This window comes from Peromyscus maniculatus, chromosome X (assembly GCF_049852395.1).
Source record: "Peromyscus maniculatus bairdii isolate BWxNUB_F1_BW_parent chromosome X, HU_Pman_BW_mat_3.1, whole genome shotgun sequence".
NCBI classification, from domain to species: domain Eukaryota; kingdom Metazoa; phylum Chordata; class Mammalia; order Rodentia; family Cricetidae; genus Peromyscus; species Peromyscus maniculatus.
In genome coordinates, this window is record NC_134875.1 from 14,250,610 (window position 1) to 14,275,100 (window position 24,491).

Here is a 24,491-nt window from a genome sequence, read left to right on the forward strand (position 1 = left end):
CAATGTGTCTGTTTTCATGTCAAGGGCATGCTGTTTTTGTTAGCATAGTTCTTTAACACAACATGAAATCTGGGAAGGGGATAATTTCAGAAGTTTCTTTCATATTATTCAGAATTATTTTTAGCAATCTTGACTTTTCTTGTATTTCCATATGAAATTGAAGATTGTGTTTTCAATTTCTTTGAAGATTGTGTTGCAGTGTAGATGAGGATTGCACCGCATGTGTAAATTGCTTTTGTTAGGATAGCTATTTTCACAATATCAATCCTACTGATTCATGAGCATGGACGATCTTTCCATCTAGTATCTTCTTCAATTTCTTTCTTCAATGACTTAGAGTTGTTATTGCACAATTCTTTCACTTGCTTGGTTAGAGTTTTCCCAAAATATTTTTAAGGCTGTTGTGAAAAGTACTGTTTTATAATACCTAATGTGAAGGCAATATTTATTGCATGATTTCTTCTTAAGTCTATTTGTTGTTTATATATAGGAAGGCTAATGATTTGGGGGTGTTAGTTTTGTACCCTGATGCTTTGCTGGAAGTGTTTATCAACTGTCAAAGATTTCTAGTAGAGCCTTTAGGAAATATATATATATATATATATATATATATATATATATATATATGTGTGTGTGTGTGTGTGTGTGTGATTATACATATAATCATATCATTTGTGAATAAAGATATTTTGACTTCTCCCTTTCCTATTGTTATCCCCTTGATCCCCTTCAATTGTCTTATTTCTCTAGATAATACTTCAAGTGCTGTAGTGAGTAGGTATGGAAATAGTGGAGATACTTGCCTTGTTCCTGATTTTAGTGGAAACCCTTTGAGTTTCTCTCCATTTAGGTTGATGGTGTTTGTTGGCTTGCTGTAAACTGCTGTTATTATATTGAGGTATATCTCTTATATCCATAAATTCTCCAGCATATATTTGTTCTGTTATTTTTTTAAGTTTTTAAATATATAATTTATTTTTTTTATGTTCATTGGTGTTTTGCCTGCATGTATGTCTATCCTAGAACTGTAGTTACAGACAGGTGTAACTATACCTGCCATGTAGGTGCCGAGAATTCAGTCTAGATTCTCTGGAAGCTCAGCCAGTGCTCTTAACCACAAAGCCATTTCTCTAGCCCCTCTCAGGATATTTATCATGAAGGGATGTTATATTTTTTTCAAAGACCTTTTCTGCATCTCATGGAATGACAAAGTATTTTTTATCTATCAGTCTGTTTATGTAGCAGCTTACATTTATTGATTTACATATGAAGAAAATCACCCCTTGGATGTACTCAATTTATTCACATTGTATATTTTTTGATGTGTTCTTGAATTCAGTTTTCAAGAATTTTATTGAAAATTTGTGCACCTGTGTTCACAAAAGATATTGGTCTACAATTTTATTTTTCTTGTTCTGTCTTTTTTGTGGTCTCTCTTATATGGAAGCTAATATTTAACCCTTCAATGTGTGTGTTTCATTCCAAGGAAGCAAAGGTTCTGGTAACTAGTAAGAGACTAGGGAAGGTGTCTTCCAAGGAGGAGGAAATAGGATATAGTGTTATAAGAGGTAAAGAGGTAACCAGAATAAGAGAATTAGATGAGGAGTGACTCTGGAGGGCAGGGTAGAGGGACAATGTGGGGAAAGCCAACTAACACTAAAGGCCTTGGGGAAAACCATATGGAATCCTACCACTGTAGAAGTTTCCTAAAATACATACATCTACAAAGGGAAACTAAATGATGTCACCATACAATGTGGCAGAAAGTACCCTAACTGGACATCTTATGCCACCAAGTAAAACCTTCAGTGTCAGGAACAGTTTGCATCTTGTTGTGTCAATGGCCAAAGGAATTCCATAGAACTAACAGCCCCCAATATCACAGCCTATTGCCACAACTCTTGATCATTCTTCACCACCTTATGGTAAGGCTGTGCTGCTGAAGACACCACTGACATGTCATTGAATATGAATAAATAGAGCAAGTTCCTAACCAGAACCTTCATCCTTACTCCAGCACTACAAGGTAATCTTCATGCTACTGGAGCAGAAAAAGTAATCATCAATATTACCCAGCTACACATCCTGCAACCTACAAATGTGACCTGCTTGCATGGTATTCTGGTAAAATAGTGGCACAAATGTTATGTAAATAACCAACCACTTTTTTAATTTAACTTAAGGTATACTCTATGGAAGGAACCAGTACCTGACACTGATAGAGTAGCCAAAAATTGGAGACTAGATACATCATAGACCTAGGGAAACCCTAATACTATTGTTCTCTTAAAGTAATATATCAATAAAATGACTCTTAATTAGATAATGCTATACCCATAGATCAGTGCATCACTCAATACCCAACAGAGAAGCTGTTTCTTGCATCAGATCATAATTCAAAGAAACTCACAACTGTACAATAGGTAAGTGGGAGAATTTGAAGCACAGAGTCCTAAATGGAATATCTTTATCAACCTCCTCACATCAAGGCTCAGGAATTTATGAAGAAGAGAATTTGGAAAGATTGTAAGAGCCAGAGGTAGGTGTTTGGTTCTAAGGAAATGCTGTGCTGTAGATATAACAGAACTGGTACACGTATGAACTCGCTGAGACTGTGACAGCATGCACACAACCAGCACAGGTTCAAAGTAAACATAAGCCTTACATGGAGAGTGGCGGGTAAACACAAAATTCCAACCTACTAGGAAAGGGAAAATCCATTTTTGAGAAGGAAATTTCATTGTGCATCAATCAAACCCCAGGGTATGTCCCATGCCCAGTAGAACTTTGTCAAAGCAAAATGGACTACAATTTTTGGAGGGTAGTTTAGTTTTGTCTTATTTTGTTTTTTCCTTTTTAAAATTTTTTATTTATTTATTTTTTGGTCTGAGAGAGAGAGACAGAAACAAACACACACACACACACACACACACACACACACACACACACACACACACGGAGAGAGACAGACAAACAGACAGGCAGATAGAGACAAACAGAGAGAGAACATGAATTTCAGTGAATAGGAAGGTGAGGAGGGCTGGGAAGGATTTGAGGGAGGAAAAAAAATATGAACAAAATATATCATATGGAAAATAAGTTTAGATAAAAAGAAAAATTAATTTTTTTCTTTCTAATTTTCAAAAACAGATAAAATAGAGAAGTGTTTATTTTCTACTGTATCCTCATTATTAATATTCTGCAACAAGACTTTGATAAGACTAACAGGATAGCATGTCAACTGATTTTATCTTTAGTCCCCAAATTATCTTAGGCATAGCAAAATCCTCACAGAAGAGTGCTAACTAGCTATGCCAGCTTTGAAAAATCAAGTTCAGTGTCATCACTAAAGTAGAAAAGCATCATCTCACAAGGAGTATGTACTTTGACAGAAGAGTAGAGTCACGGCCCTTCCTAAATCAGCCAGTTGGTGGATAAAGTATCACTCTTGTCAGTCTCCCTACAATGTCATGTGGAGAAATTGTCTCCAGGCATGGGATGGAAGGTTCACTTCCTGCCTTAACAGAGAAATATGATCCTCACCAGGTTCAGCCAGGCACAGAATGGGAGATCAAATTTAAAATTCTCTTTCTCATTTTTCCTTTTATTTTAAAGATATAATTACATCATTTCTCCCTTCCCTCTCCACCCTCTAAACCCTCCCATATATCCTTCTTTGCTCTCTTTCAAATTCATGGCCTCTTTTATATTAATTATTATGTATGTGATCATGTGCATACAAATATATTCCTAAATATAAGCTGCTCAGTCTGTATAATGTTACCTGCATACACGTTCCAATACTTTTTGACAAAACCAAGAAGTGAGAGGAGAGGGTCCTTCCACGTGGCCTGTTTGAATTTGGTTAGTGTAGGACAAGTGATGCAAAAGGTTTTATTTCTACTGCTAGACTAATGAATTCTTTTATCTATCTTCTTATATGTTAGTTCTGTGTTGGTCTTATCTCCTTTTCCCAAAAGCAATTAAAAATACAAAAATAATAAGCTATGCAGTGGTGGTGCACACCTTTAATCCCAGCACTCTGGAGGCAGAGATAGGCAGATCTCTGTGAGTTCAAAGTGAGCCTAGTCTATAGAGAGAGTTCTAGAATAGCCAAGGCTACACAAAGAAACACTGTCTCAAAAAAGAAAAACAAAACTCTGTGTGTGTGTGTGTGTGTGTGTGTGTGTGTGTGTGTGTGTGTGTGTGTGTGTGTAAGAAAAACTAACCAACAAAAAAACAAAAAACAAACCAGGGAAATCACTCATATTTTTTCTAAAGTTCCAAAATCTCTGGCCAGTATACTTTTCTCAATGCATCTTCTCTTCTAAACTTTCTTTAAAACAAGAAAGCACTTAGAATTAATAAAAGATAACCAGACTACAATCCTCAGCTCTAGAGAAGCTGGGAAACAAAGAGGACCCTAAGAGGGACACGTGGATCTCCCTGGGAAGAGGAAGTAAATTAGATGTCTTGGGTAAACTGGAGGCAGATTGGGGGGAGGAAATGGGGGAATGGAAACATGAGGATCGTCGAGTTGGGGGTGGGACAGAGTGGGAGATATCTTGAGAGAGGGGACCATTAAGGGGTTGGAGATAAACTTGGTGCCAGTGAAACTCCCAGGAAACCACAAAAATGACTCCAGCTAAGACCCCTAGCAATAGTAGAAGGGGTGCCTGAACTGGGCAGCTATTGTAATCAGATTGGTGAACACCCTAATTGTCATCATAGAGCCTACATCCAGTAACTGATGGAAGCAGATACAGAGATCCATAGCCAAGCACTGAGCAAGCTACAGGAGTACAGTTGAAGAGAGGATAGAGAGAATATATGAGCAAGAGGGCATCAAGATCATGACAGGAAAACCCACAGAGACAGCTGACCTGAGCTTGTGGGAGATCATGGACTCTGGATGGACAGCTATAGAGCCGGCATGGGACTGACTTAGGCCCTCTGCATCTGGGTGACAGTTGTGTAGCTTGGTCTTTTGTGGGGCCCCTAGCAGTGGGACCAGGACCTATCCCTGATACATGAGCTGGCTCCTTGGAACCTGTCCCCTATGGTCGGATGCCTTGTTCAGCCTTGATGAAGGGGGAGGAGCTTGGTCTTGAGGCAACTTGATATGCCATGCTTTGTGGATTCCCAAAGGGGACCTTACCCCATCTGAATGGAGAGGGAGGATGAGTGGATGGGGGGTGTAGGTAGAAGGGAGGTAGGGGGGAAGAACAGAAGGATATGGGGGAGGGGAAAATGTGGTTGGTATATAAAATAAAATAAAGAAAAAAGAATTGATAAGCATTTTTAAAAGAGGAAGGATACAAAATTATGTGAAAATTAGTAGCCATTCTATATGTCAATAACAAACACACCTGGAAAGAAATTAGGGAAACCACCACATTAAAAATTATTTCCAAAATATATTAGAATAAATTTAAACAAGGAAGCAAAAGAGCTCTACAATGAAAGTATTAAAATGCTGAAGAAATGAATTGAAGAAGATACTAAAGTATGAAAAGGCCTTCCATGTACATGGATTGGAAGAATGGGTATTGTGAAGATGGTGTCCTATAGGTGGTATCTATAGATGTGATCTATAGATGTAATGCAATCTTCATCAAAACTCTAGTAACTTTCTTCACAGAGCTAGAAAAAAAGAAATAATCTTAGAATTCATATGGAAGGCCAAATCAATTTAGAGCAAAAAGAACTATGCTGGTGGCCTCTGCCTGCATGATATGCACAGCTATAAAAAATGTAAGGTGGGATATAGTTGAATCAATAGTTAAGAGAACTTGTGGCTTATACAAAGAACTAAGGTTCAGATTCCAGCACTGACATGTTGAAGGAGTTTTCTTCTGTTTACATATCCTGATCACAGTCTATCATGAAGGGAAATCGTGACAGAAACATAAAACAGGAAGTGTAGCAGAAATCATGAAGGAGGAATGCTTACTGGTTTATTCTCCATGGTTTGTTCAGCCTGCTTCTTAATCTAGAACCACCTACCCATGGATGGCACTACCCACAGTAGGTTGGGCCCTTCTACATCAATCATTATTCAAGAAAATATCCAACAGGCTTGCCTACAGGCCAATCTCATGGAGGTATGTTTGTTCAGTTGAAGTTTCCTCTCCTTAGATGACCCTAGTTTGTGGCAGGCTGACAAAAAACTAACAAGGAAAACATGAGAAAGAATTGAAATATAAAACAATACATGTTTTTAAGGAGCTTGAGTGGCACACTTATGTGGATTTGTATTTCAAAATGATCTTCACAAACAACACGTATGATAATGTAAGTTACTGGACAAGTAATAACTGAATTGGGAAAATTAGAAACCAACTAACAATACAAGGAAGTGTGATAAGACTGAAAAAATGACAGTTGAATATGACCACAGATAATGAAAATACATAAAGTATATTTTAAATTATTTTTAATAAACATTTGTAAAATATAAGACAGATTATTGGGAATAAATGAGATTTTAGACACTGTCACCATATGATGAGGCCACCCATAGAAAATAGTAGTTTCATTTCTATTAGAAGTGAAACAAAATCTGCTTTCCCATGACTTTCATTTATAATTCTATTTGCACCACAGCAAACAATTGGTCTCTGAATTAGTATAAACTAAAGTTTTCAACCTGAGATAGTACTGAGCCTGTTTCTACTGAACAAAACTGGGCAATTTTCAACAATAGTATTTTATTGCCATTTTTACTGTTTTCACTTCTAATGAACCACCCAGGCTAATATTTTACCTCCAAGGTAAAAGAGCTAATTGAACAAAATGTAACTATCACTCAGCATATATAATTAATACACTTGTTAGAATTAATCAATTCACATTAATAGTGCTCTCATGATAGTAACAATGTGCATGCCTTCATTAACCAATTATTTATTTTTTGAAATGTGCATATTTAAAAACAATGTCTTTAGCAAAGACTGATGAAACCCCTAACTACCCTTTTAAGTTGTATATTAAAAAAAGAATGAGACATTTATCTAGTTAGGAAAGTATTAAAATGAAGACCATAAAACTGGAAACAGTGGCAGAGTTGAGCTCTTCTGGGTTGTTTGCATTGTAAGAGGGACTTAAAGGACAGTGGAGCAAAGAGCATTGTAGGCTGGAGGAGGAGGGTTAGAAGCAGAGATCAGCAAGCACAAAACCCTAAGAAAAAGAGTCTGGCATATTAAAAGAGCTTGATATATTCAAAGAAGTGTTTGTGACCATAGCAGAAGAGAGAGGATCAGAGTCTAATATTCAGGACTTAAGTTGTAAAAGGCAAGCAGGGGCTGCTCTCAGAGTAGAAACAGTCCATATAGTACTCTACAGATGAAAGAAAGTTACCAAAACTCCAGAGAAAGAAAATGCACTAGAAAAAATTTGTATTACAAAAGGCTATGTATGCCAAAGACAGGATTGATAAATTTGTTACAAATTTTTCCACATTAAATCATGTATCACATTCATGAATTCCTAAAAATATTTTTTGAAATGGTTTGAAGATGGATACATTTTGTAGAAACATATGCTAAATCAAATGCCCAGGTTTTTGGATATTTGTCTTTGTATCTGGAAAAGGAATGAAGAAATTAATTAAAATGACATTTTTCTATACTAGATAAATTTCAGAAGTAATTTACATTGTAAAGGCAAAACTATATTCAAATCACAACAAAACCTCTCCTACTGATCCCCAATCTCAGCTCAGAGGAATGTAATTATACTGGTTAGTTTTTTGTGTTTTTTTTTTTTAACTTGCCCCAAACTAGGACCATTTGGAAAGACAGAACCACAACTGAGAAAATACTCCCATGAGATCAGCCTGACGTAAGTCTATGGGGCATTTTCTTAATAAATAATTGATGTGGCCAGCCTAGGCTATTGAGTGTTGTACTACTCATTGGTAGGTGGTCTTGGGTACATAACAATGCAAATAGAGAAAAGCCATAGAAGCAAACCAGTAAGCATTGTTCCTTCCTGGCCTGTGCTGCAATTCCTGCTTCCAGGTTCCTGCCTTGAGTTCTTGACCTGACTTCCCTAAACAATGGACTAAGATACGGAAGTGTAAGAAAAGTAAACCCTTTCATCCTCGAGTTGCTTTTGGTCATGGCTTATATGACAGTAATATAAAGTGAACTAGGACAATATTCTGTCTTACAGCAACCTTCAGAACTCAGAATGTGTGTGCACTCCTCTATTATTTTATAAAACTTTCCTGAAGTTTCCAGGATCCTTTCTCCCACTCTGTTCTCTCACATAGTACCCAAAATTGTGCCTTGTGATTTAGTTCTGCTTTGCCTATTTACTATTCTTCAGTAAATGTTTGATGGAGAAACAAGGAAGTAAAAGTATGAATCACTCAATCAAAACAGTGGATAGTCATATTCAAGGATTTGAAATGTAGAACATGTCCTTTGCCTGTCCTATCTATCTACATGGAAGAACACTAATGTATATAATTATTCATGTAACTTCAAAATTCCCATGGGAAAATATCATGGCTAACATTAAAATGGACATCTTGTCTTTAGGTACAAACACCATCTTCAAGGAAGTAGTGTTCGCAACCACAATATACCATGCTTCAATTTTGAATCCATCAGTCTCCATTAATTTCACAGAGAAGTATGACATCTTCATCATCCTGCAAAAGTTTGCGTACTGGTACTAACCCGTACCCCAAATAGAATCTAGTGTAAATGGAGGCCCACCATTACAGCATTATGTTATCCACTCCTTCATGTGTTGATACCTTAAAATCCAAAAGAAGCATCTGAGTTGGGTATACCCATATAAATCTATTTATTTGTTTTAGAAATGACCATCACTTCCTTTATTTGCAATGTCATTTTAATACCATGGCCCAAGAAATCCCCACTTCTGTTTAACACTACTTGGCTTCTTCATACTGCCTTCACTGCTCCCTGTCTGCCTGCCTCAACTGAAGTCATCTGATATTCACCCTGGACACTAACATAATTCCAGTCTATGGAGGAATTCCACCAAAGAAGGAAAACAAACACCCTTCAATAGGCATCAAGGATGTTTCAGACCTGGAACACAGGGCAAGGTACACTGGACCACTAGAGTGGTCAAAAGAAATGGATCAACCAAACGGATGCAGGAGACATTGTTGTATCCTTGTGAATGAACACAGGAGTGGCTTACTGCTCCAATCCGTTAGTAGACCTGATTAGACCACACTGAATGTCTGACTGTGATGACTCAGTATTCCCAGAGCCTGTTTACAAAGATCTGCTTTCCTAGCACTATCCTTCCCTGTATTCTCCACTTTTTTAATTTACGTTTGAATCCTTTCATACCCTATATTGAATTTGGTGTTCAGGGTTGAGGAGCAGCTGCCACTCAGCTCTCTCAGTTGCATTCCCATTTAGTCTTTTCATCATTTCTGTAAACTTACTTTCCTTTGGTTCTATACACTAGGAGATAATGTCCTGATTGAACATTCCCCCTAGCTCTTAAAAACCTTACCAAATCTTTAATTCTTCCAGTAGGGTGAAAATGTTTTATCAGTGTTTTAGTATCTTAAGTCATGTCCACAGGAGTCTCATTATTCTGGGGATCATGGCCTTAATCCTGCTCTCTATAGAAGGGGTTATTGATCTTTTCCTTAAGAAAATACAAAAAATATTTTAGAGTTAGAGTAGTGCAAGACTATGAAATTGGCAGGATTGGTGTCATGTTTGAGCTGCTCTCTGCTTCTAAGCCCCAAAGCTGTAAAATCATTCTCTAGGGAGGATAAATGGTGTTTGCTTCCATTCCAGAAAGCACAAAAGGACAAAAATTTCCCTTGAGTGCCAGGCCTTTTATAAAAGTGCTAATCTAGCTATGAGAGAAGGCCCTTCATAACAAACTCACTTTTCATTAAGCTTCCCTGTGAATTTTTGAAGGGAAAACAATCGTCAAACCAAAGCAAAGGTAATACAAAACTGAAGACAGCATAGTTTGGGAACTTTTACAAGGAATTGGAACACTCTAGGTCAAGGGAAGAACAAAGAATGCTGTAGCAAATAATATCACTAGAAGAGAGACATAACTTGCAGTACTGATTAGGTCACAACATTAGATTCCTGCTTTGGGAAGGAGTAAACAATGGAAAACAGCAATGGAAGGTTGCTTTGATTCAGAGAGAAGAGGTAATAGTAATGAACTTCCAGTATCTAGGGAAAGTGAGCAATGAAATTTCCTAAGAGATGGAGCATGACAATCCTCATACAATGAAGGCAAATCTCACATTGTGTTTTATTTTCATCTCTAATTCCTTCTGTTTCCAGTATGTGGACACGGTGTTCTTTTTTTACAAGCTAAGACATTTTGGAATAGTAGGAAATGAACTAAGAAACTGAAGGTGCCTCAAGCTAAGCAGAGCTGGACCAATATGTACTCTAGATAAATTCTTGTTGAGTACTGGCATGTACCAGCTACATGACCTTGGAGGTAATTTTCAAGCACTAGGGTCTTGAAATTGCTCTGCTGATAATCAGGTTTGAGAGATGTGGCATCACAGTGAAAATTCATTGACTGTGAATAAAACACCTGGTACACTACCCAAAGATATTGATAGTTTAGTGAATAGTGCGGTGAATAATCATTAGACCCTGAACCCTGTCATCCTCTCCCATGGGTTTTGATATTGTTGTCTATATCAAAATTTGAGAAAAGAGGCAGTTCAACATGGTAAAGAATATCAAAACAACCAAAGATTCAGCATTCCAATACAAGTCATGATATTGTCACTCTTAGTTGATATATTATTTTGGAGTTGAAGTTTAATTTCTAGGGGAAAATAACTCAGTGTTCTTAGAACTCAGTCAAATACCAACTTTGTCCTCCCTTCTAGGGGCTCATTTTCTGTGTGTACTTTTAAATTAACTCTACTACCACCAAATCTTTGACCTGGATTAGATTTAGATAAATAGCAATCAATGTGCAATAATAATGGAATGGGTTCTGTCTATTCCAGACCAGAAGAAGGAATGGCAGGGTGATAGTTTCTGGGTCGCAACCCAAGAAATTCCCATATTACTCCTCAGAAAAATCTTCCAGCTCTTGTGAGTACAAAATTACTGCATGCACTGAGTCTATTACTGCATGCATTGAGTCTATTACTGCATGCACTGAGTCTATTACTGCATGCATTGAGTCTAGCTGGGTAAGAACAGAACAGCAAACCACCCTACACACAGGGACCAGGTGTAGAACCCTCTTTAGTTTACCCTGAATTCCAAGAGAACTGCTCAGAGCAATTTTCATTCAAGGGTTTTCTTTCTCCTACAAGACTCATTGTGCGTATGTTCCCTGAAACTTTCCATGACTTAATATAAAACTGGTCCAAAAGGAGTTAGAGTTTCCCAAGTCCCCAATCAAATTGCACTGACTCTAGGCTTTTGCTCCTGATGGGTAGCTCTTTTTTCTTGTTTTCATTTACTCTTATGTTTTCCTTGTTTTCATATGACTTATAAGACATTTCACCCTGTTCTTGATACAGTAGCTCTCCCTAGATTCTATAATTCTCTGAGCAGGGGTGTGTCTAACTTATCCATGTGTCCTGTGTCAATAAAGTAGTATCTTCCAAAGATAAAATATTCAACTAATATTTGGTAAATGAATGAGTCAGTGAGCAGAAACTTTGCTAAGATTTTCCTGTTTTGTGTTTAATAAGCTATACAAATATAGAAGCACAGCATTCAATTTTACAGAATAGAACAGAATATCAGTCTAAAAATAAAACACCGCATAGTTTTTTCTCTGTAATTTTTAAAAACATAATAAACAGCAAGAAATGTATGATCAAGGTCATTCAGAACTTAGATTGCAAAGCTAGTAAATCATTTACTACAAGAAATAAGATTTGGTAGTCTATCCCAAATGAAAAATAACAACCCCCCCAAATAGCATATATAGCAATATTGTGCTCAACTATTTTCGACTCAAGCTAACATTCACCTTCCATTACTTAGAATTTTGACTGCTCTCTTCAAACTCAGAGTGAATGCATCCAAAAACGAATCTATTACTCTGTGTATAAGCTGGAAATGCATGCTCTGCAGTCAATGTGACTGGACTTCTATTTGGACAGATACTTCTGGCACAGGCCCTCTCTTCCTCATCTCTTAAAGCCTCTTCATACAAAAATAAAAAAGAAAGTGGGTCACGTTCATTGATCCTTGCCAAAAATTCCAGAACTTTCATCTTGGTTGTTTCAGCATGGGCTCTTGGACCCCACAAGAACTCAAAGCATGGAGGATAACTATTAGGTACCTGCTGGTATGTCAAATAATTTTGTTGCACCAAATCTCTGGTCAGAAATGCCCTGGGCTCTCCATAGATGGGGTGTTCCTCCCCATCATATACTCCCATTGTATTCAGGAATTCCCAGACACTTCCTTCAGAAGCACAATTCCCTTCTATGAATATCAAGCCCAGAATAACTATCAGGAAGCCATTTCTAGGCATTCTTTGCTCTCCAGTCAGCTTTTCTTCATAGGTAAGGTTCAGTGAATTGACAAGGGTATAGGAGTTTCTTATGGCATAGTCTTCCTTTATGTCAATGCCAAAAAGCATGTACAGGCACTTAGAAGCATCCATAAAGATCATGTGGAATTGTTTCTTATATTCTTTGCTGACAATCTCTAACATTTCTACTTTTGTGATAGATTCTTTCACTTGATACTTGAAGATCATAGCATAGACCAAATCAGTCATCTTTTCCTTTAGTTGGCTATTCAACAAAGATTGAGAATCTTTTGAAGACTGAATAATGCCTAGACTCTCCTCTTCCTCCATGTAGTTGATTTCTTCACCTAAATTTCTTTGAAATGTGGCTTCAAAGGAGCTCTGAGCTTTCTGAGGAGTCACTATTCCTAAAACACACCTCTCTTCTTCAGTGTCCTGAAACAGAAGAGAGCTGGAGAATGGGGTGGAGAAGGTAGGACTCAAAGTAGGCAAAGAGACATTTAAAAAGGAAAAAGGTATGGAAGGTGTGTGATAATATTCTCTTGTTTCCTCTTTACTTTCCTCTTCCTCCTCCTCTTCTTCTCCATCTTCTTCATACTCTTCCCACTCTTCCATTTCTTCCTCCTCCCTTTCATTCTCTCTCTCTTCCTCATTATCTTCTTCTCCTGCCTCTTCATTTTCTTCATCTTCTATCTCTTCTTCTCCTTCCTCTTCTCCTTCTTCTTCTTCCTCTTCCTCTGCATCCTCCTCCTCTCTCTCTTCCTCTTTTTCAGGTATGGGAACTAATACAAACGTGAAGTCCTCCATTTCATTTGGATCCTCGAAGTCACCCTCCAGACGGAGACATATATACTTTTGATAGTGACTCATGCTGATTCTTACAGGAGCCAGTGGGAAGAAGTATGAACTGTTGTGTGAGTGATGAGCTGCCACAGGCCTGAAAGGAAAAGAAATAGTGTGGTGATATTTTATTTGTGCTGAAATGTGGTGATATTTTATTTGTATGTTTATAAATGAAGTTTTCCTGGAGATCAGAGGAAATAGCAAGCCATTATAAGTAAACACACAAGTCAGGCAGTGGTAGCACGCACCCTTAATCCAATCACTTGGCAGGCAGTATCTCTGTGTGTTCAAGGCCATACTAGGGAGTAGAGCCAAGAGTGGTGACACAAGCCATTAATCCCAGTACAAACCATGGAGACCTAGAAGTCTGTACAGACAGGCAGTGACAAGGAAGTGAGGTAGCTGAGCTAAGAGCCAAGGAGAGGGCAGAACGGCAAGGCAATAAAGGCTTAGGTAGACAGGAAGTAACATACTTGAAAGCTGCAGCATGGTGAGGTAAGGTTAGCTGGTGGTTATTCCTATTTCCCTGATCTCTAAAGCTTTCACCCCTATATTTGGCTCCATGTTTTTTATTTAATAAGACCGTATAAAAATTCATCTACATTTGGTGCCCAATGTGGGGCTCGAACCCATGATTCTGAGATTAAGAGTCTCATGCTCTACCAACTGAGTTGGGCGCCAGAGGTAAGATGAATCTTAAAAGGACTTATTAATAAAAACAAATGTGGGAGCCAGGTATTGGGGTGAACACTGAAAGATCAGAGAAACAGAATAAGACACACCTCAGCTGATCTTGTTTCCTGAAACAGGAAGCCTCTGTGTCCTCATCCAAATGGATCTCAGTTGAACTACTGCTAAAAGCCTAAAAGCTTAACAAAACTAGTTCCTGGTCCTCACACCTTATATACCTTTCTTCTTCCTCCCATCATTTCCTGAGATTAAAGGTGTGTGTCACCATGCCTGGCAGTTTCCAGTGTGACCTTGAACTCAAAGAGATCCAGAAGGATCTCTGCCTCCCAGGTGATAGGATTAAAGGTGTGTATGTGCCACCATTTTCTGGCCTCTATGTCTGTCTAGTGGCTGTTCTGTTCTCTGACCCCAGATAAGTTTATTAGGGTACACAGTATATTGGGGAACACAATATCACCACAAAAATAGTAAATGGACTCAGCTAAAATTCTCAACCGTTGTGGCTCTGAAAAGAAAAGCCAACTTACAGATCTTCTTGTTAGGATATATCCCAGAGCTTTACTTCTCAGCTTTCTTTCTAGAGAAGTACACAAGTTGCTGACAAGTTGCTGACCCTCAGTGGGGTATGTGGAATGGTTTGCATTAGGGTCCCTTCTACTGTAGTTGGTTTGTGACCTTGAGGGCTAGTCAGCATTTGTACCTCATCTTGACTCCTGACACTTCCATAGAATCTTCTGCTCTGCTATCTGAGAGCTCGTGACTGACATCAATACAGTAACCACGGTTCCTGATGGCTCTGTAAGAGGAATTGAGAGGCAGCTTGTGCTGAGGGATGTTAGCACAGATTTGAGTACCTCAGACCTGACAGGTAGAGCCAGGTTCTGGGATTGCTATAGTCTGTGTGGGCAGTCCTTTTTTATGACCACCTTTCTATTAGCATGATCTGGATTCAATGCATCTGATGGGCTGAGGCCAAATTCTTTGGCGAATACCCCACATTCCTAAGATAAAAAAAGATCAAGATGTGATGGAATACCATCTTTAAACACATCTGCTCTGCAACTCCTGGGTATTGGGAAATATTGGCATAACTTTGTAAGGAATGCAGCTCTCCTCGGTGAAAGGTATCCTCACTGTTCACATTAATGCCTAGCAGACCTGAGACTCAGTTCTTTTAGTGGGAAGACTGAAGGTACAGGCTGAGAAATTAGGGATTCTCTTATTCTTCACTAGTAATACTAATCTTTACTGTATACAGAGTCTTAGTCATTCCCTGTTAACTAGGTATTGTCTCATGAGAAAAGAAATTGAACTTCTTGAGTCAACTCCCTACCCTTAGAGGAAGTGGGCATGAGGATGCCAGGGTTCTCTAGAGCCACAGAGTTTATGGAATGGGTGTGTGTGTGTGTGTGTGTGTGTGTGTGTATGTGTGTGTGTTGGCATGGCTTATAAGCTGCATTCCAACAATGGTTAGCTGTGAATGAAAAGTCCAAGAATCTAGTAGTTGTTCAGACCCATGAGGCTGGGTGTCTCTGCTGGTCTTCTATATATGCTGGAATCCCAGAGAAGTAGGCTCCAATGCGAGTGAAGCGATGGATGTGGTGACAAGGTGAGGGCAAGCAGGCCAGAAAAAAAAAGAATGAATGATCTTCCTTCTTCCATGTCCTTATATAGGCTTCCAGCAAAAGGTATGGCCCATATTAAAGGTGCACTTTCCAACCTCAAGATCTGGATTATAGGCGTGTGTTTTCCTGTGTCATGATCTGGATCACAACTGTGCCCTCCATTTCTGGATTGTAGTTCATTCCAGATATAGTCAACTTGACAATCAAGAATAGCCATCATAATCCACCTCTTGTCAACTTGATGCACAATCATATCTCCTTATGTCATGAGTAATTTCCAAATGAAAACAATACCAACTAATCATAATATAACTATCCCACATACAATCACAAATGCATTATATATATTTAACCAGGTCATAGTTATGCCTAACATGATGTAACTATCCCCCATACAACCACAAGTGCATTATAAATTTAGAATACATGGCAATGTCCCTTGGGGGACATCCTTCTAGTATCTCAAACTTACATATAATAACCATTGATATTCTCTTAATTGACATTATAGCATATGATAAGGAAATTGAAAGAAAACAAAAATATCTGTACAAATACATTCTTAACAAAATACAACAGAAGCACTCATGTTACTTATAATCCTCATTTTTGCAACTGGTCATGTGGCCTTAGATGCTCTACTACCCATTCTGTATCTCCTTCACCCTTTGCAAGCACTTCAGAAGGCCCTGGCTCGTTTCCTGGAGGAGTGACCTATACCTTCATTCCTAATGAGTCTGTGTCCTTTGTCATCCTGTCTGGATAAAGCTGTTGTAGTTTCCCATTAACTTTAATCAGAGGGCACAGTAGCACCCTAAAGGATCTCCTGAAACACCTAAAGGATCTCCTGCACTCCAGACATAATCCTTCTTAATTCCATTGTAGAGAGACAATCTAATTCCCCATGGTAATCAGGAACTATCTCCCCTCTTCAAACTGTTATTCCTTTCCTAGCCTGTTGGTTTAAGGGCATTACAAGACCAAAGTGACCAGGAGGATGTATGGGTTTCCAGTTCAGTGGAATGTTTTTTTTTTGTTGTTGTTGTTGTTGTTGTTGTTTTTTTTTTTTTTTGTGGCTGCTGGCAGGATCATTCCTCAATCTGGAAACAAAACTTCTAGGAGAGTGGAACTTGGAGTTGTGTGAACAGGAAGCAAAAACTTTCCCAGTGGGTCACTAGGGGTGATAGTGAATGAAACTATTCCCCTTTACCCCTTGATTCCTGGACCCATAGATTCTGGCTATAGGAGAAACGGTACTATATTTTGGATGCTGATTCAGAACATATACTACCTTCTGGAGAACCTTGTCCCAGCCCTGCATGCTGTTGCCACCTAATTGGTACTGTAACTGCATTTTAAAAAGGCCATTCCATCTTTCTATCAGGCAGCTGCCTCAGGATGGTGGTAACATGGTAAGACAAGTGCATTCCATGATTGTGGGTTCACTGTTACATTTTTCTGGCTGTGAAGTGAGTTCCCTGGTCAGAGCAATACAGTGTGGAAAGCCATGTCAGTAGATAAGGCATTCTGTAAGTCCATGGGTGGTGATTTTGACAAAAGCATTATGTGCATGAAAAGCAAATCCATAATCAGAATAAGTATCTACTCCGGTAATGACTAAATGCTGCCCTTTCCACATAGGAAGTGGTCCGATGTAGTCAACCTACCACCAGGTGCTAGCTGGTCACCCCAGGGAATGGTTCATATCCTGTGGCTCAATGTTGATCTCCACTGTTGGCAAATCTGGCATTCAGCAACAGCTGTAGGTAGGTCAGCCTTGGTTGAGTGAAAGCCCATGCTGTTAAGCCCACACATAACCCCCATCTCTGCCACCAGGGGCATTTTGTTCATTGGTCCATTGGGCAATGACAGGAACATCTGGGAAAGGAAGCTGACTGTCCACAGAACAGGTCATCCTATCTACTTGATTATTGAACTCCTCCTCATCTAGTCATCTTTATGGTGAACATTTACATGGGACATGAGTATCTTCATATCCTTTGCCCATTTAGAGAGATCAATCCACATACTTCTTCCCCAGATCTCTTTCTCACCAATTTTCTAATCATGTTCTTTCCAAGTCTCTGACCATCCAGCAAATCCATTGGCTATAGCCCATGAGTCAGCAAACAATCACTGTCCCAGAAAGGGTTTGTAATGCTGCAGCTGTCCACTTTTGGGTGGTCTCTGCATAATGTGCAGAACAATCAGTAAATCAGACCCTACTCTTCTCTTCTTCAGTCAACTGATCATAGGGAACACCCCAAGAGGCTACAGGTAAATACTTGGCAGCTGATGGCACTATTAGCAATAGAAACTGTAGGCATTTAGGTAACTTCTTCATGTAGTTTGCTTGAGTCTTCAGAACCTGCTCAGGCCTGATTTCTAATATACCACTCCCATTTGACAGATAGCTGCTATGTATGTCCTACTTTATAACTCAGTGAGTCTGATAACACTCAGCTTATAATGGTTAGTTTAGATCTCATGGTAACTTGGTGGCCTGTTGTCAAGCATTCAGTTTCTACTAAGGCTCAATAGCAAGCCATGAACTGTCTTTCAAAGGGAGAATAGTTGTCTGCAGATGACGGTAGAGACCTGCTCTAAAATCCTAAAGGTCTCTTCTGTAATTCACCTATAGGAGCCTGCCAAAGGCTCTAAACAGTATCCCTATCTGCCACTGACACCTCAAGTACCACAAGTCTACTGGCTTGTATGGCCCAAGTGGTAGAGCAGATTGCACAGCAGCCTGAACCTGTTGCAGAGCCCTCTCTTGTTCCAGGATCCACATAAAGCTAGTAGCTTTCTGAGTCAGTGTGTTAGCTGGAGTAACACACCCAAGTGAGGAATGTGCTGTCTCCAGAATCCAAATAGGCTCACTAAATGTTGTACTTCTTTCTTAGAAATGAGAGGGAACAGGTGCAATAGCATCCTTCATCTTTGAAGAAATGTCTCTCCATGTCCCACATCATTGGACTCCTAAGAATTTCACTGAGGTAGAAAGACCTTGAATTTCAGTTGTATTTATATACTATCCTCTGATATGAATATGTGTTACCAATGAGTTGAAAGTGGTTGCTACCTCCTGCTCACTTGGTTCAATAGTGCACCAGTGTGATATTTTGTGAAAGAGACAGATGATCAAGATCCATTCAAGTTATGACACAGGCCAGGAGAGTTAATATTTCCCTCAGGCAAAACAGTGAATTATACTGCTGGCCTTGCCACCTGAAAACAAATGGCTTCTGGTGGTCCTTATGGACAGGTACCAAGAAAAAAGCATTTGCTAAACCAATAGCTGCATATTATATACCTGCAGATGTGTTAATTTCCTCAAGTTAGGACATTATATCTGGTACAGTAGCTGCATTTGGAGTCACTACCTGATTGAATTTTTCAATTGTCAACTATCATCCTCCATGATCCATCTGTCTTCTTCACTGGCTGATAGGAGAGTTAAAGGGAGATGTGGTGGAACCACCACCCTGCATCTTTCAAGTCCATGATGGTGTCATTAATTTCTGTAATTCCTCCAGGGACACAATACTGGTTTTGATTCACTATTTTCTTGTCAGAGGCCACTCTAAAGGCTTCCATTTAGCCTTTCCAAACGTAATAGCCCCCACTCAACAGGTCAGGGAACCAGTGTGAGAAGTCTGCCAACTTCTAAGTACATTTATCTCAATTATACATTCAGAAACTGGGAAAATGACCATAGGATGAAGATAGCGACCTATTAGACTTACTGTGAGTCAGATATCAGTCAAATCTCCATTAATCATCTGACCTCCTTAAGCTGCTTCTTTAACTGGAGAGCCACAATGTTTCTTGGGATCTCCCAGAATCAGTGTCAATTCAGAATCAGTATCCAACAGACCCTGGAAAGTCTGATTGTTTCCTTTCCCCCAATGTACAGTTATCCTTGTAAAAGGCCTCAGGTCCCTCTGGGGAAGAACTGGAGAAAGGCTAACTGTAAACTTTTAGATGTTTTATCAGGATCCTTCCTCAGGGGAAACTGGCCGCCCCTTCATTCAAGTGGTTCTGGGTCTGCAAACTGGCTCAAGTCTAGAAATTGATTCATGTGCCTAGATTGCCTTTTGCCACAATCCAATTATTTCATTTGTTTGAGAATTTTTTCTGCTTATACAAATTAAACAGAAATGTGGTAAGCTTCTTATCTATGTCACGCTTGGAAACACCATGATTGATAAGCCAGTACCAAAGGTCCGTAGAAGTCATTCTACTATAAAATTCACATTGCCTGTGCTGAACATTATGGGTTAGGCTATTATGAATATTATTTTGTCTACTTTGCCCACTATGACAGTTAGGATCACCTTGCCTCTGGTAATTCAGTGCTGCCACCTGTCCCCTGCTACCTTGGGGCCCAATTAAATGCATTGCAATGAATTCATCTCATTGAGAGCAGCATCTCCAACCCTAACCAGGGTTTGGCACAACAAAACTCTTCAAATGTGCTGGTGTTCCCTCTCACCATTTTGTGTCTTATAGGATTTGTGAAGGGCCTATGTTCTGGGCCTCCCCATTGTGGAGGGTTAGTTTTTCCACAGCATATCCACTCTAGCATTGCAATTTCCCTGAGCCTTAAAAATCCTCTTATCTACACTAAGCCAAGGGATATCAGGCATCTTCAACTCCTTTTCTGTAGGCCATATTTAAACGCTTCAGCCAACCATTCAAACAAACTTTTCACAACTATTATAACTGTGTAAGCTTCCATATTAAACATAGAATCTCAGAGGGCCCACATCAATAAATTCAGCCTGATCTAGTTTTATGTTCCTCCCACCATTAAACAACACCCTTAAAATCCATTCCCACACATATTCCCCAGATTTCTGCTTGAATGAATTAGCAAAATCATTAAGCTCCTTAGTAGTGTAGTGCACTTCCTCATGAACTACATTTTCTACCTCCCCTCTAGGAGCCTGCTTTGCCTTGAGTCTAGTTATAGGTATAGAGGCAACTATTAGTGGGCCTTGAGGGACGTCAGTTTTATCTTGCATGGCATTTCCTTCAGAAAAAGTCACTGCTAGTTTAGCAGACATTTCAAGGGATGGGGCCAAGTGTACTACTCCTTCAGGTGAGATAAAACCTTGGGAATCTGAAGGTTCAAATTCCTCAGCTTTAATATGGTCCTCCTACACATCTGCATCCCAGGTTATAGGATCCCATTGTTTACCAATTAATGGCCTTACTTTAACTACTGAAACCTACTGAGCCTGAAACCTGAATTTTTGTTATAATTCAGCCAACTGTATAATTAGGGCTTTGGTTTGATTTTCTGCAACTCAAGCTTTGTGGCTGCTGGAGAGAAGACTCTCTTCCAGGGCACACTTAGAAACCTTTAGACACTTTATTCAAATCTGGAGCCATTCAACTTTATCACCAAATTCATTGTTGTAAATTACCTTATTCTGAAGTTGCTAATTTTATCATGGAGCTCATTCCTATCCTTTATCAATTTCTCCAGAAATATTAAAAACAGCCAACCAGCAGCATCATTTTCCTTATTTTTTTCCCAAATTATCACAGGTTTCATATATAGAGTCACTAAATCCACTGCCATTCACTATTAGTGAACCAAGATATTCAAAGGCGTTTATCTCTTTAAGTTTGAAGTATAGTTTATACCATGGACTTTCAGTACTTTCCGAGCTCTCAGGAGACAGAGTTACTGCAGAGGCTTCAGTAGCTGAAGGCGCTGGATAATTAAAAAGCCTGTTCCAGATACTTAAAAGATTGATCCTTATGCCTCTGTTTCTCTAGAGCCACTCTGGTACCAAACTCTATGTTATTCAGGGTTCTCTAGAGTCACAGAACTTATGGAGTGTGTGTGTGTGTGTGTGTGTGTGTGTGTGTGTGTGTGTGTGTGTGTGTGTGTGTGTATGTGTGTAATTTATTGGGATGACTTACAAGCTGCAGTCCAACAATGGTTAGCTGTGAATGGAAAGTCCAAGAATCTAGTAGTTGCTCAGTCCTGTGAGGCTGGGTGTCTCAGCTGGTCTTCTGTATAGGCTGGAATCCTGAAGAAGGAGGCTCCAATGACAGTGAAGGAATGGATGTCTGACAAGGCAAGGGCAAGCAAGCAAAGAAAGAATGAATGACCCTTCCTTCTTCCATTGTCCTTATATAAGATTTCAGCAGAAGGTGTGGCCCAGATTAAAGGTGTGCCTTCCAGCCACAAGATCTGGATAAATGGTATGTGTCACCCCACTTCAAGATCTGGATCACAACTGTGCCCTCCATTTCTGGATTGCAGTTCATTTCAGACAACCAAGAACAGCCACTACAGACAATATCCATTTAGTCCTTTTGAGAGCTCATGGCTGTAGAGGGAGCTTGACCCATTTGGGTACCACACCTGTAACCTCCCAGGTCTCTCTGGTGATCTCAGAACAAGATCCTCCATTCCTTGACCTCCCTACAAATAATAGTTATACTTGACCAGCTGTGTTAGTCTCTCAGGATGTCCAATATGGCATCAATAGGTCTGGGACTTCTCTTTTCAAAACTGAGTCATGCTGAGGCTGGCTTGGGGATTCATATATCCAGCGTGGGAGAGTACGTTTAGTCAATGTTTAGGGTCCTCACCTTGATACTAGTAAGACCTGGTAATGCTTCCCCTGTCCACCTGGGATGGGGATACACACCTCATAAAAGGTTCATTTCCCTTTGATTTACAAAGTAGAATTTAAATACTATATTTGCACATTTGATCCCCAATGGCTGGTAATAATGCAAAGAATTCCAAAAGTTCCTCGAAATATTCACAAATCTCCTTCAAATCTCTCTTTAGTATTTCCCAATTTTAGAAATCATCTTGTGCCTGCCTACCCTGTAAATATCTCACCTTCCTTGGAGTCTTACTTGACTGAGGCTACATATAATGGTTAATGCTATTACCTTTCATGGACCTTCCCAGAACAACTGACTATGGAATCAGGACTGGCACCCCACTATTCTATGGGCAAGGGCAAGGATCAGTCTTTACTTTGGGCCCTGCCCTTCAAGGATGGACCTTTGTTTTGTTAAGCAAATAAATCCACCTCCCTTTGAAATAGTCTTAACTCCCTCTGGTTCCAAGATAGAGTCTTTGAAGCTGCCTATCACTCAGACTAACTACATTGTAACAAAGTGGCTGCTGCAGAAGACAGTGTAGCCCTCTCCACTCAAACCTGAATATCAGTGAGACAAAGAAAACTCCACTACTTTCCATCGTACACTTCAGAGTTCATCAAGAAAATCTTCTGAATATTTTTTTCCAGGCTGGTAAACATATACTACTGTTTGGAATGCAGTCAAATCCCCAAAAGATTCTCCTTACTCAGACTAAGGACACAGAGACAAATAGTTATAACTGGGATCTTAAAAGGGAGAGGGGAAAGTGATATTATTCTATTTCATTTAAAACCATGTTTTAGTGGTTTGAATGAGAATGCTTCCATGGGCTCATGTATGTGCATGCTTTGTCTACATTTCATAGAGTGGGCTTTTTATCTGTCTCTGCCTCCAACTGTGAATAAGGATATAAGTGCTCAGCTACTGACCCAGCACCATGTCTTCCTGCTCCCATGGTCCCTACCATGATGGTTGTAGACACACCCAGTAAAACTCCAAGCAATCTCCCAATACAGTGTTTTTTTTTTCATAAGTTGTTTTGGTCATGGTGTCTCCTCACAGCAATAGAGCAGTGACTAAGTCACGTTAAAGATAAAAAAAAATGTAAAAACTGTACCATATTCTAATTTTTAAAAAAGGAGCACAAAGAAGTCAACAATTCTAAGCCTGTCTTTTACTTTACCAAATATGATTTCTAATAATTGGCATAAAAGAGCAAAAGGCTCACAAACTCTCCCAAGTGTCTGCCTCGTCCTTCCTCGTGGACCTCCTCTTGATAAATCTCCAGTCTATGAATCCTCTCTAGGAAAGACCAATGCATCCCATTCTACAACATCTCAAAAATCTAGAATTCTTGACATTCAACTCTAGGACACAAAGAAAGCTCTGACTATGAATGGTACCTGCTGAGGAACTTACATCTATATGTCAATGATACACCCTATTTCCATGTGTGAATGATTAGACCTATTCACCTCCATGAGAATCTAAATCTTTAAGACCAAGATTCCTTTCCTCATGTAAGAAATCTAAAACATTTCCCCAAAGCCATAACTCCCTCAGCTTCCCAAAATGGAGAATAGGAAATCACACACTATTCAGACTGTATGCAGCCTCTCAAGGATGACTGCCAGAGAGGGCTGTACATGTGGCATATGTGTATGGTACAGGGGAAGTTCTCAAATCCTTTCAATCATCCTTCTTAGTCACTTCCTTCATGTCTCTCTATGATTCGAATTCTCCCCTAATGACCTGCATACAGCTCCCTCCTGGAAAACTTAACTATCACTGAAAACAGGCAATTATTTGCTTCATTAGAATAAATCTGCATTAATAATGTTCCCATAATGGTGATCACTTAATGTATATTCCATCAGTATAAATACCTTTATTTTTGAATAGTTTTTAGATGTATTTATTTTATTTTATGTGTATGAGTGTTTCACCTATTTATCTGTATGTATAACAAGTGTGCACCTATTACCCACAGATGTTGAAAGAGGACATCTAATTCCTTGTAATTGGAGTTATGGACATTTTTGAGGAACCATGTGGTAGATAGGACATGAACTTGGGTCATCTTCTAGAGCCATACATTTTCTTAATTGCTGAACCACTCACCGATCTCCAAACACATTTATTTTTGAAGATGTATGTGCTCAAAACATGCTATGTACTCAGTATGCATCAGTAAAAAGC

General features: G+C 39.2%; 2 protein-coding genes across 3 annotated transcripts in view; both read right to left on the minus strand.

The window, feature by feature from the left end:
- The window catches only part of LOC102922836 (melanoma-associated antigen 10), a 77,004-nt gene that overhangs the window by 17,225 nt on the left and 35,288 nt on the right, over positions 1-24,491 (minus strand). The window contains exon 2 of one of the 2 annotated variants that reach the window (XM_076561493.1): positions 21,588-21,737. The exons of the other annotated variant lie outside the window; for it this stretch is intronic. The gene's annotated coding sequence lies outside the window, so the exon portion shown is untranslated. The remainder of the gene's footprint in view (positions 1-21,587; positions 21,738-24,491) is intronic. 2 annotated transcript variants of the gene reach the window in all.
- LOC102923468 (melanoma-associated antigen B4-like) overlaps positions 8,308-24,491 on the minus strand; it is a 51,451-nt gene continuing 35,267 nt past the window's right edge. The window contains exon 2 of the mRNA XM_076561492.1: positions 8,308-13,429. Coding sequence (XP_076417607.1) covers positions 11,989-13,429 — 1,441 coding nt within the window. The 3' untranslated portion in view covers positions 8,308-11,988. The remainder of the gene's footprint in view (positions 13,430-24,491) is intronic.